General features: G+C 43.8%; 1 protein-coding gene across 3 annotated transcripts in view; it reads right to left on the bottom strand.

Annotated features, from left to right (window-relative positions):
• Nucleotides 1-5247, bottom strand: part of AKAP7 (A-kinase anchoring protein 7) — an 82401-nt gene extending 77154 nt beyond the window's left edge. For all 3 annotated transcript variants that reach the window (XM_021540700.4, XM_021540701.4, XM_085575177.1), the window contains exon 1: nt 4950-5247. In XM_021540700.4, the coding sequence (XP_021396375.4) occupies nt 4950-5109 (160 nt within the window). In that variant the 5' untranslated portion in view covers nt 5110-5247. The remainder of the gene's footprint in view (nt 1-4949) is intronic.
• Nucleotides 5248-12949: the final 7702 nt, after the last annotated feature.

Below are 12949 nucleotides of genomic sequence, written 5' to 3'. Positions count from 1 at the left end.
TCAGCTACAGAACAAGGACTCGCATAAATCTGAGGGATGTCTATTGCAGATAACAGGTTTCCTTTGCTCTGTCTGCTCAAAAAGCAACCTACTTGCACCACTTTGCAAAATGCAGTCTGTTCACAATGGCAAAGGCACAGCTGAAGTAATTAACTATGCATTTTCAGTAAACTGACCTGAACAGGCACTGTGTCTAAAGCACAGGTCGTGCTTCTACAAAAAAAAAAAAAAAACTCCCACACTTTTTTGAAAATACTAAGTAAAGAAATCAGCAACAAAATTCAAGAGTTGCATTCTACTTACTAATACAACTTGAAAACAAGATTTTTCAGACTTCTTGACATAATGTTCATAATCTGAAGCCTAGAGTACAAAGCTAGCTTCTGTAGGAACTCCTTGACCATCAAGCTGTTATAGGATAAGCTCTTTTTCTCTTTTTTCTTAATTGCATGTTTAATTACATTTGCCTGAATTTCATATATGAGTAGGTATATCCATTATTCCTTTATTTGTATTTAAGTGACTGCTGATCTTCACCAGCATTTGCCATCTGTTCCAGCAGGAAAAAAAAAGATCACAATACATCTACCTCATAAAGGAGAGACCACAAAAACAAGGAGCAACAAACCATATCTGATCCCAGCTGCCTTCTCTACATATTCAGATTATTGTTTCAGATAGAACAATCTTCTATTATTTGACATGTAAGTATCACAGATCACAGTGAGACTTGATCTTCAGGCACTGTTCCCTGTTCACTATGTTTATGTGTTTAATAGGTTTATCACAGAATCAATTAGGTTGGAAAAGACCTCTGAGATCGAGCCCAGTGACTGAATACCACACTGTTAATAAGGCCATGGCACTAACTGCCATGTCCAGTCTTTCCTTAAACCAGAAACATGACTCCAATGTTTCTCTGAACAGTCCGTTCCAATAGCCAACCACTCTTTCCATGAAGAATTTCTTCTGAATGTCCAACATAAACCTCCCCTGGTGTAGCTTAAGTCTGTGTCCTTTTGTCCTGTTGCTGGTTCCCTGGGAGAAGAGGCCAATCCCCACCTGGGCAGGCTACAGCCTCCTTCCAGGTAGTTGTAGAGAGAGATAAGATCCCCCTGAGACTCTTGCTCCAGGCTAAACATCCTCAGCTCCCTCAGCTGCTCCTCATCAGACTTGTGCTCCTGACCCTTCACCAGTGCCATTGTCCTTCTCTGGACACGCTCCAGCAACTCAATATACTACCTTAATTGAGGGGCCATGAACTGGACACAAGAGTTGAGGTGTGGCCTCATCAGTGCCAAAAACATTGGGACAATCACTGCTTGAGTCCTGCTGGCTATTGACAGGATGCCATTGGCCTTCTTGGGCACCTGGGCAAACTGCTGGCTCATTCCCACTGGGCCACTTTCTAGCCACTCTGTCCCCAGCCTGTAGTACTGCAGGGGATTGTTGTGGCCAAAGTGCAGGACCAAGACTTGGTCTTGCTGAACCTCATATCACTGAAATCAGCCCATCGATCCAGGTCCTTCTGTAGAGCCTTTCTACCTTCCAGCAGATCAACCCAACTTGATCTTGTCTGTGAATTTGGTAGTAGAAGACTTGATCTCCGCATCCAGATTATCAATAAAGATATTGTACAGGACTGGACCAAACACTGATCCCTGGGGATACCACTAGTGACCAGCTGCCAACTGGATGCAGCACCATTCCCTACATCCCTCTGTGCCTGGCTGTCCAGCCAGTTCTTAACCCAGAGAAGAGTGCACCTGTCCAAGCCATGGGCTGACAGCTTTGCCAGGAGTGTGCTATGGGAGATGGTGTTGAAGGCTTTGCTGAAGTCCAGGTAGACAATATCCACAGCCTTATTCTCATCCACCAGGTGGGTCATCTGGTCATGGAAGGAGATCAGGTTGGTCAGGAATTATCTGCCTCTCCTAAACCTGTGCTTTGGTTGTCCTGCCTGTGCTGTATGCTCATACTTAAGATGACCTGCTCCATCACCTTGTTGGGCACTGTGGGCAGGCTGCTAGACCTGTAGCTCCCTAGATTCTTCTTCCAGCATTTCTTGTAGATGAGCATCACACTGGCCAGACTCCAGTTGCCTGGGACCTCCCTGGTTAGCCATGACTGATGATAGATGGATAATGGACATAGGCTTAATGAGCTCTTCTGCCAGTTCCTCATCACCCTAGGATGGATCCCATGCAGCTCCATACACTTGTGAGCATATAGGTGGTTAAGCAGGTTACTAACTACTTCCTCCTGGATTACAGGGGGTCCATTCTGATTCTCCTGTCTGTCTACCAGTTCAGCAGGGGCCAGCTGCCCCAAGGATAACAAGTTTTCCTGTTGAAAAATGAGACAAAGAAGGAGTTAAGTACTTCAGCCTTTTCCTCGTCTTTGGTGACTATAATCCCCTCCATGCCCAATAAAGAATGGAGGTTTTCCTTGGCCCCCTTCTGTTATGAATGTATTTATAAAAACACTTTTCATTTTCCCTAATAAAAGTAGCCAGAGTAAGTTCTGAGCTGTCACCTCTCTAATTTTCTCTCTACATGACCTAACAACACCCTGAAATACTTCTGAGTTGCCTGCCCCTTTTACCAAAGGTGATACACCCTCTGTTTTTCCTCCAAGTTCCTGTGAAAGCTCCCTGCTCAGCCAGGTTAGTCTCCTTCCCTACCAGCCTGTCTTTCAGCGCACAGGGACTGCCTGCTCCCACGTCTCCAAGATTTCTTTCTTAAAGTATGTCCTGTCTTCCTGGCCCCCTTTGTTTTTAAGAGCTGCTTCCCAAGGGACTCTCTAAATCAGTGTCCCGAATAGGCCAAAATCTGTCCTAGCAAAGTCCAAGATAGCGGTTTTGTTGATGCCCCTCCTTACTTCAGCAAGTACTGAAAATTCTTATCGCATTGTGGTTGCTCTGCCCAAAACAGCCTCTGACCACCACATCTCCCACCAGCCCTTCCCTGTTCATAAAAAGCAGGTATAGCAGGACACTGCCCCTGTAGGCTCCCTCACCAGCTGTGTCAGGAAGTTATCTTCCAAATGCTCCAGAAATTTCCTGGACTGACTCCTTTCCACTGCTGGGTCTCCAGCAGACACTGGCGGGTTAAAGTCTCCCACAAGAACAAGGTCTAGTGATGGTGTAACATCAGCCAGCTGCCTACAGAATATTCCATCTGCCTCTTTATCCTGGTTGGGTGGTCTGTAGTGGATTCCCACCAGGATATCTGGCTTACCAGCCTTTGCCCTGATTCTCAGCCCTAGGCACTCAAACTTATCACCACTATCCTCAAGCTCTGTGCTGTCAAAGCACTCCCTGAGGTACAGAGACACCCCCTCCCTCTTCTTCCTTGCCTGTCTCCTTGAAGAGCTTGTAGCCACCTGCTGCAGCACTCCAGTCATGACAGTCACCCCACCACATTTCCCTGATGGCAACTATATCATGGCTTTCCTGCTGCACGATGGCCTCTGGTTCCTCCTGTTTCTTACCCACACCGCCTGCACTGTGTCGATGCACTTCAGCTAGGTACTGATTTCATTCCTAACTCTGGCATGCAGCCCCTAGGCTTGTCCCTGGTGAGCCTGTCTCATCCCCTTCCCCCTTCAAACTTTCTCAGTCAGCTCTGCCAACTCATTGTTTAGAACACTTTTGCCCCTGTTAGACAGGTGAACACCATCTGCAGGCCTGGTGCCACATAATCTCCCCACAATAAAAAAAAAAAAACAAAACAAAACAAAAAAAAAATTCCACCAATGGCACCATCTTAAAGCCATCTGTTGATCACATGGGTTTTCCTGTTCTTTCTGGCCTTCATCTCTGATACCAAAGGAATCGAGGAAAACATCACCTATGCTCCTGTCCCTTAAACAAGACAACCCAGCACCTTGAACTCCTGTTTCATTACCTTGGTACATGTCTCATCAGCCTTGTCGCTGTCAACCTGGACAGCCAGCAGAGGGTTGTAACCAGTGGGCAGAATTAGCTCAGGGAATCTCTTGGTAATATCCCTTACCCGGGCCACAGGAAGTCATCAGACTTTCCTGTGGAATGGGTCCGACCAGCATACAGAGCCCTCAGTTCCCCTCAGAAGCAAGTCAGCCACTATAGCTGCCCTTCTTTTTTTTCTTAATAAGTGTATTTGTGATCTGCCTGGTTGACTGCATTGGTCTGGAAGACCCTCCAGATAAACCTTCTTTTCCACTGTTGTCTGCCTGACCCTCCAGATCCAGAGCCTCCTACCTATTCTGTAAGAGGACCTAGGGAAGTAATGGATGCCAGGAGCAGATTCTTCCACCTCTCTGAGAAGGGACCTTCTTCCATTCGCCCCATCTGCCTGATGGCAAGAGGGTTGGGGCTCCTTGACTCTTGCTGAGCTTTCACTCACTGCTTTCTATTCATACTTTTAACAACAAATAAATCATTTAGAGACAGTTTAACTGAGAGCTGCTGTAGAAGTAGATGGTCTTAGTGTCGATGCATTTTGAACCTCCGGTACTGGCACTACAGTTAACATAGCTAAGGAATTACTACTACTACTACTACTACTACTACTACTACTACTACTACTACTAATAATAATAATAATAATAATAATAATAATAATAAAAGCTTCTTGTGGAAAAAATGGCAGGGTTAGCATTCAGCCAGGTCACATACACAGGGAACTAAGAAGAAAAGGAGGAGTAGTAAACTTAGGGGTTAAAAAGATAGATTTAGTGTTCAGTCAGGTCGGATGTATACACTGTCGCCAAGTCTAGGGAGCGAGCGGGGCAGTCAGGAAAGCGCCAGAGCCTTATAAACAAGAGTCCTACTTAACAATTAATAACTTAATAATTAAGTTGAAAAGTTTTCCGCACGCCCCAGCGCCCGCCCGCAGCCCGGGGGGAGGCGGGCGCGGGGTGCCGCCCGCCCTGCCCTGCCCTGCCCGCTGCCCCGCGCCGCTCACCGTGCTCCGGGGCCGCGCTCCGGGCATCGCCTCCGACCCCTGCCGACTCCGCGGCTGCCTCCGCCGGCCGCAGCGCCATGGGCACGGCCCGCCGGGCGAGCAGGGCTCGGGCCGCCGCCGAGCACAGCGAGGGGAGAAGCCGCCGCAGCAGCGGCCGCATGCTCGGCCGGGGGGAACAGCGCTGCCCGCCGCGAAGCCGCGGGGCCGGAGCGCGTCTGGCGGAGCCGCCGCGCCCCTCGGGGAAGCGGCGGGGCAACGGGCCCGTGCGGCCGCGGAACTACAGCTCCCAGCACGCTCCGCGGCGGGCACGGCGGGAGGGCCTGCCCTCAGCCGGGCCGGGCGCGCTCCGGGCGGCGGGGCGCCCCTCGCGGCGGGCGGCGGGGCCGCGGCCGGGGAGGGCGGGTCGGGCGCGGCTCCCGCTCGGTGTCGCAGCGAGAAGCGGCTGCCCCAGCGCCAGCCCCGCGCACGGGATGTGGCGTCCCTCACAATAACCGGCTGTGGCTCAGGGCGGCAAAGCGGTGATTAACAGTGATTTAGCAGCGGAGAATGGACAGTCTTGCTCTGAATGTGCTCTGCTTCACGCAGCCCCGGCCACAGTGACCGCTGGCACTAAGGGCTCTGCTCTGACTGTGTATTCTCGTGTTGGAAATGGCCTCAAGGGTAATAAATTGCATAAATATAGAAATTTTGAAGTTACCGAATAGACTTTAAAAACTGGCTGGCAAAGAAAGATAAAAGGATGTAAAGGTATGCGCACAGGGTTATAAGAGTGGCTGGAACCGGTGGAGAGACAGATAAAAAGGGCTGTGTATGGGAGAGGCTGCTTGTCCGAAGGAAGGAAGGGGAGACGGTCTTTTCCTGCGTAAATAAAGACTTGGTGCCTCTTGGAAGCCAAATCCTGTCAGGGCGTTGGGTGGGAGAAGCCAAGCTAAATGCCACCTGGTGCTTTTGCTACTTGCTTTATCCATGTAAACCAGATCTGAGGGAACAGGTGATGTATATGCAGATAAAGATTCCTACTTTCATTTGTGAACACATAGTAAGGGGTAGTGTCATGACACATCACTAGATGTTAGTTGTAAATTGTCATCAGGCTGAACTCTTGCATTTTTAGCTTTGGCAACCAGCCCACTGTTGAGCCTCAAGTTGTTGGCTAACAAGCCCGTAAATTCCTTACAATACATTTCCACAAAAGTGTCCTTAATTTTATACCATACACTTTATTATGTTCTCAACTTGCAAAACAAACCACTCAAAGGTGCTGTCTCAGAAGGCCCAACGCACTTCACACTTCTGTGAGCTCCCTACACCCACAACAAAGTTCAGTATGGGAGGTAGAATATGCCTGGCTGTGGCTATGCTCTGCCAGGCAAAGCAAGGGCCGGGGGGGAAATAAAGAAAGAAAAGGGAAGGAGAGTACAAAGAATATCACCAGTCCTCAGATCCTGCACTGATCCTGCTGTGTTGGAGGGGCTGGAGCTGGGATCACGAGAAAGAAAGTGAAAGACAAAGAGAGGGAAAAGAGCAGGAGAGGGCATGACCTGCTTTCTTTTCTAGATAACCTGGTGCAAGCCTCTTACACAAACCATATCTTTTGCCCTGTTTTGTTGATGAGTGCACAGCCAGCCCTTGGAGCCCTCCCACAGGAGGTGAGTGGGGACAGGGACACTGAGCACAAGTGTCAAGGTGAAGCAGGAAGCTGGGTCAGAACAGTTCTGCCCCACCTCTACATCTTTAGATCACACCTTTCCCATTGTAACAGTCACAATGTTTGAGACAAAAAATGCTTATGTCCATTTCTCCAGAGATGGAAAAAGCAAATAAATAGGATGGTTGGAGGAAACAAGAGGATATAAATAAAATAGGATGGTTGGAGGAAACTGCTGGAGGTTAGAAGCTGGTTGAAAGAAGAGTGAAAAATGGGGCCAGTTCCTGTCTTTGGCTGCTCCTTTTGCCATTATTGTGATCCATTTTGAGCTGTGTTTGCCTTTCATATATATTTTTAATTTGATTTGCACAGTTCTGTAGAGGCCAAAGGATGGATGTGATGCAGAAGTCTAAGTTGTGTGGGATCCAAGAGAAGCTTTTGGATGAGTCTGCTGGCAATTTTTATTTCCATTTCATTTGAATATCAGCTATCATTAGGAGACTAAATGCATAAGTGTTCATGTCTTCCTAGCCCATTTCCATTGTCAAGTACAATACTTCCATCAAACTTTGATTCTAAACAGTTACAGATCAAATACTGGAAGAAAATATTTTTGGAATTAAGTGTCTTTTTGTAAATATGAATTTTAAAAGCAATTTGGATCTGAAACGGCTCCAAATCAATTCATTAAGTTTTTTGCAGAAATCTTCAGCAAGAAAACTTTAGGAAAAAACACTTCTGTTTGTAAAATTGACAGAAGAGACCAATGTGATGTTTAAATTAAGGTAGCATTTAATAGTGCTCTTAACAAATAAAAATGCAGTGCATTTTTATGGAGCTAAAATTGTCTGTAACCAGCACCCACTAGCCTGGCATTAAAATGATGCCTGTAGCTGTATTCTTTGGTCATACGACTTGCCTAAATATACTACCTCCAGGATGAGAGGAAGTGAGAAATGAAAAGTACCTCAGCTGGAGCTGGTAGCAGTTCCCATGAATTGTCCCTACAAATCACAGAAGTGGTGTTGGAGAGAAATGTTCAATTGAGGACTAGAAATATGAAGTAACAAGTTGTGATTTTTCTGCCTGCCCAAATACTAAATGCACAAGTTTCACTGAGGTCACTGACCTGGTGCCTGGCAGAAACTGCTTTTCATTACTGCTTAGGTTTGGCCTGAAGCCAGCACTTTATCAATTTTCTGTGGCCTTGCCTTTATTAAAGAAAGTTTCTGATTAACCTCTCAGCAGTACAGTTGTCCCTTCAAAGAAAAAAAATCACATTATGACAGCTGAGTGACGCTGACAGAAAGAGGAAGCAGGGTCAGCTCTGTGGTTGTATTTGCTTACACAACTGCATTGCCAGTGCCTGTTAGCCTCTCACCTACCTTTCCTCCTCTTATCCACCCACTAATTTTAGGCAAATTCTGTAGAGTATTAGAAGATTCAGAGGTATTATATTCCCACACCTTTCCTGAAAGTGGGTGGTTTGGGAGAAAAGAAAGATCCATTACGCTCCCAAATGAGGGAAAGAAGAAACAGTGCTGTGTGTCTTTTTTTCCAAGAGTGGCTGTCCATGAGTATTGGCCAGCTCCTTACACTGTAGGTCACGGCACATATTATCAATACGTATTATGTCTTATCTTAGTCAAGCAAGAGATACAGGGGAGCTATGAGCTAGGAGTATTTGGGGCATGACTCACTGAGGGAAGTTAGGTAGTAAAAAGGCAGGAACGGGATATGTTGCAGGGAGCCTAGAGGAGACATTGGGATATTGTATAGGACATGGGAGGGAGTTGAAGGTATTGTAATGAGAGGGCATGGAAGCTGTAGGGGAAGCTTGGGTTGTTGTGATAAGAAGGGAGTACGTAACTGATACAAAACAAGTCTTCATTACTGTTGCTGCTGATGCAGCATCTTGTATTCTGACAAGTAAGGATGAATAGCAGACCGTGACCTGATAGTAATTAGAGATTTGCCAGAGAAACAAAGAAAAGTTTGAGCTGCAGTACTACAGATGATGGAAAATGAGAGGTAGAGGGGTACCTAGGATAAGGTAATTTAATGCAAAGGTCAAAAAGCAAGTAGTCTGGAGTCTCTACAATAACTGATATAAAAGGAAGGAGTGCATGAAGGTGCTATCAGATGTAGTTAATAAATATAAAGTGTATTTGATTGACATCTGACATGAAAAAATAATATAAATGGATATTTTCATGATCTGTTGATCACAGGCAGTTCAGGGGGAGGGAACAGAACAGCAGAAAGCAGCTGATAAATTAACTGCTTACCAAGAGCAGCAGTTCGTCACTCGCTACCCTCTGAATAGCAACCTGTTATGAGGGACATGGGCTAAGGATCAGCATAGACAAACAAATGCTGTTAATGTCAATGTAGTATTTCAGACACTTCCAGGTTTTTCCAGGATTTTTGAGGAATGACATCTGTTGCTGCAGAAAGGATCCACCTAACAAAGTGGGGTCAGAATGTCTTTGCCAGCTGGCTTGCCACCCTCATAAGGATGGGTTTAAACTAGGTTTAGTTGAAGGATGGAGAAGCAGTCCCATCAGACTTAAGATGGAAGAGAACTGGAAGAGAACTGAAGAACTAGAAGCTGGTGTGCTGACAGAGAGGTAGTGGTAGATAATGGGAAAGGAGGTGCAGGATAGCATGATGGCAGAGATTGCCTGGCATTTAGAGGGACCCCAATAGGCTGGAAAAGTGGAACAGTACATGCTTGCTACATGATATTCAACAAAGACAATTGTAAAGCCTTGCATCTAGTGCCTCATGGGTTTTGGCAAAAATGGCTGGATGCGCATCTGCGCTAACTTAATGGTCCATTGGCATATTTTACCAACTTGGACTATTCACTTGGTGTTATTGTTAGGTGTAATCTCTATCATGAACTCCTACAGAATTTGCTCCCTGAGCATAGCATTTATTAAACCTAATTTATTGCTTTACCCATTCACCTTGCAAGTTTTATCTCATTGGCTAGTTTTAATATTTCGTCTTAAATACTTCAAGCAGCAGACATAGAATATGCTTTCCCAATCTATGTTTTTCCCAATTTAATCTTCCTTTCACTTTTCAACACAGAAAATCCACCAGAAATCATGTAGGTGAATCCTCATTCTGTACCAGAATTATATCATCCTTTTCTAGTCAACAAAATCAGTCTTCCCTATGTTGCTCCATTGTCAGTTTGACAGAAGATATTAATTTCTTTAATTTTATCTCAGAAGCACAAATTCCATCACTACATTTTCCAAAATGTGAGGTAATTCAAATACAAATAATAAAATGGAACATCTCCAGTAGTTCATCTTTTGTAATGTGAGTAAATATCTTTCTTTTTCATTTTTAAAAAAATATTTATATACATGCAAACAAAACTATAATATAGAAAATAACTATAAGTGATTTTGACTACCACAGTCTTGTTTTTCTGATTATTGACAAATATAATGTGGATTTAAGCAAAAGGTTGCCTGTCCTGGAGACCGTTAAGTATGCCAGTCAGCAGGGTGAAGACAACATTCAGTTTGATAGGAAACCTTCACACTCCTGCAATATGAGAGACTGTACACAGAAATAAAAACAGATTACACTTTTTAGAACTTTACTAAACCCACTTCACTTTTTAGCTCTAGAGGTCAAGTTAGGTTTGATCTGGAATGTTCAGTTTCCTGGAGCTGCTCTTTTTTTCTGACTGAAAAAGAGATTTGGAAAAAAGGCATGTGTAGGGAAAAAGTAGATGGAAAGTGTTTAAGTAAGAGAAGACACTGCCTGCAATTAAAAAGTTTGAGTGAATATGGCCAACTACATGCAGAAGTCATGCAGCTGAGACACTAACTAGATCCTGCATTCCTTGAGCAAAAGACACTTTACTGGGAGTCTTAAGCAAATAAAGAATGCAGTTTTGAATCCAGAATTCATATTATTCCAGATGTGGGTGGGGGAAATACGTATTTACTTACTAAACTGAAAATTCTTGATTTTACGCCACCGGTCTATTCTGTTTCTTGGTCTTCTCTTGTTCTTCTGTCTGTCTCTACCTTCAGATACTAGGTTTTTTTTTTAAGCTCTGGCTTCCTACCTTCTCGAGCTTCAGGTACTGCACAAACAGACTGCACTTATGACCACTATGCAGGCTTTGTATGTGGCTTTGTATCTATTTCCTTCTCTTATCCATGGATTTTCTATCAAGTTAGGATGCCTGTGGGGGAATAAAGGCAGTATCTTTCCTGCACCTATATGCAGCCTATTGTCCAATTAAGAAAAAACAAATCTATGTTCCTTATTTGCCAGAACATATTAGAATTCTTCCTGAAGTTCAGCTCACCATTCTCTTTTCATGCATTTCTGGTTTGTACCTGCTGTTTTTCTTAAGAGGAGCCCAGACATTAGTTCACAAGCACTATCAGAACTTCTGACAGTTGCTCATTTAGCTTAAGTTGTGAATGTATGACTCTTCACCAGTCAATAAAAACAGAGGCTTATGTGAACTGTAATTCATATAATAAGTAAACAGTTGTTCTAGACATGCTCTACTCTCCCTGAACAACCAGGATTGTGCCTTGCTTAGACACAACCTGTAATCCGCATGTTGTTTAAAAGGCTAAAGTTGGGTGAAATGGATCAAGACCTGAATTTTGTTATCACCTGGTTTAGAATTAGGAAAACCACTTTGTGTTTTAGCCCAGTACTTGTTCTGGCAAAGCCTTTTGAAGCCCAGATAATTAAATTCAACATCTGCTCTCTAAGTGGAAACACTTGAGTCAAAACAGCCTTTTTTGATTGTTATACTAACTCTCATCATGATGGAAGAACCTGCTATGGCTATGGCTAATGCTGCAAAGCTTGAGTGCTCAGAAAACGTCACGCAGTGTAGGTTTTATGATCCTGCCAAGCTAGAGCCTACTTAGGAAGAAATAATTAAGCGGTGTTGTTTTATGTTTCACATGAATTTTGAAATTGATTTACTCCTGGTGTTGCTGGGTGTAACCATGAAAAAAATCCTCCTCACCTCTCACATCAGCAGTCTCCTAAGATGTCTATTTATGTTTAACCTAATGTCTAAAACAAAAACCAGTGATGCTCAAAATACCTTTCCTACGAGATATTCAGGGAAACAGTAACTTATTGTTTGAAGAATAAAAGCACCCCTGACCTCAACAGAAATGAGAGATCTCAATTCTAACATTGGTTCAGCTACCACTCAGACTTGGAGCAATGTCACCTGGCATCCAGTTTTTGTCACTGAAATCTCTTAAGACTTATTGGATCCATCAGAATGTATGGATCTGAGGCTATTTGCTGATGGTGGAGTTTCTTGATCCTGTTCTTGAGGCTGAAGGTTTTAATCTATAAAATCACAAGGATGAACCAGTTCAAAGCTCCCTTATTTACAATAATTATTTTAACCTAGATCAATGACATTAATTTACTCTTGTCCACATTCTAGTGTGACAAAGCATGAAAAAAACAAATGCAATGAAAGAAAACACATTCTGACTAATGGGGAAAGAGACACTTTTTTAATTATCCAGATTAGCACACTGTTATGTCTTTAACAGATTATATCATACAGATCTTATTCAATACTGCAGACTTTTGTTGAGCCACATTTCCATTCACTTTCACACTCTGGCACTAGATGATCTTCAACAACTGAAAGGGAGGAAAACATTTACATTTCCAGTAGTACATCTAGCTTTCAATCCAGTCTAGAATGATGTTTTAAACAGCTCTATTGAAAGAACCATGTTTGGGTCATTTTGTCAGGCATCCAGTCTGTTTCCATAAGCCAATATGTGACTGATATAATGTATCTGTGATAGTGGTCTAACAGGTGTTTAATACAGCTAGTGTAAAGAGAGGAGATGGAGGGGAAAAACATCTCCCCAGGGTTCCAGACGAACTGTAGTTCATTTGGTCTGATCAAAACAGCTATTTGGTCTTACCACAAGAACTTGTACCCATGTAGGGAAAAAAAAAAAATTGTATTATTTGGTGTTATTTTTATTCACTTTCTGGATGGTTTTCATTTTAGGAGGGTCAGACTTGCTTATATGTAAGAGAATCAGTCTACAGTTTAAAAATCATGAAAGCTTTGAAACACTGAAAGGAAGGAGCTCAGGCACACATTAAAATACACTGTATCAAAAACTCTATTTTTGGTGGGCATCCAGGGAATCATCGAATTTTTTTGACATGTAACTCATACTCAGTTCAAAATATTCAGTATGAGATATACATGCATTGTGTTGTGGCCAAATGCTGTAACTCCCCATGTTCTGTCCCCCATGCATGACAGGGTGACAGAACTGCTGTCTTTCCTTCTAATTTG

The sequence above is a fragment of the Lonchura striata genome, chromosome 3 (assembly GCF_050655825.1).
Source record: "Lonchura striata isolate lonStrDom1 chromosome 3, ASM5065582v1, whole genome shotgun sequence".
Classification (NCBI taxonomy): domain Eukaryota; kingdom Metazoa; phylum Chordata; class Aves; order Passeriformes; family Estrildidae; genus Lonchura; species Lonchura striata.
The sequence above is the reverse complement of the archived record's forward strand: the minus strand, read 5'-3'. Positions and strand labels throughout refer to the sequence as shown.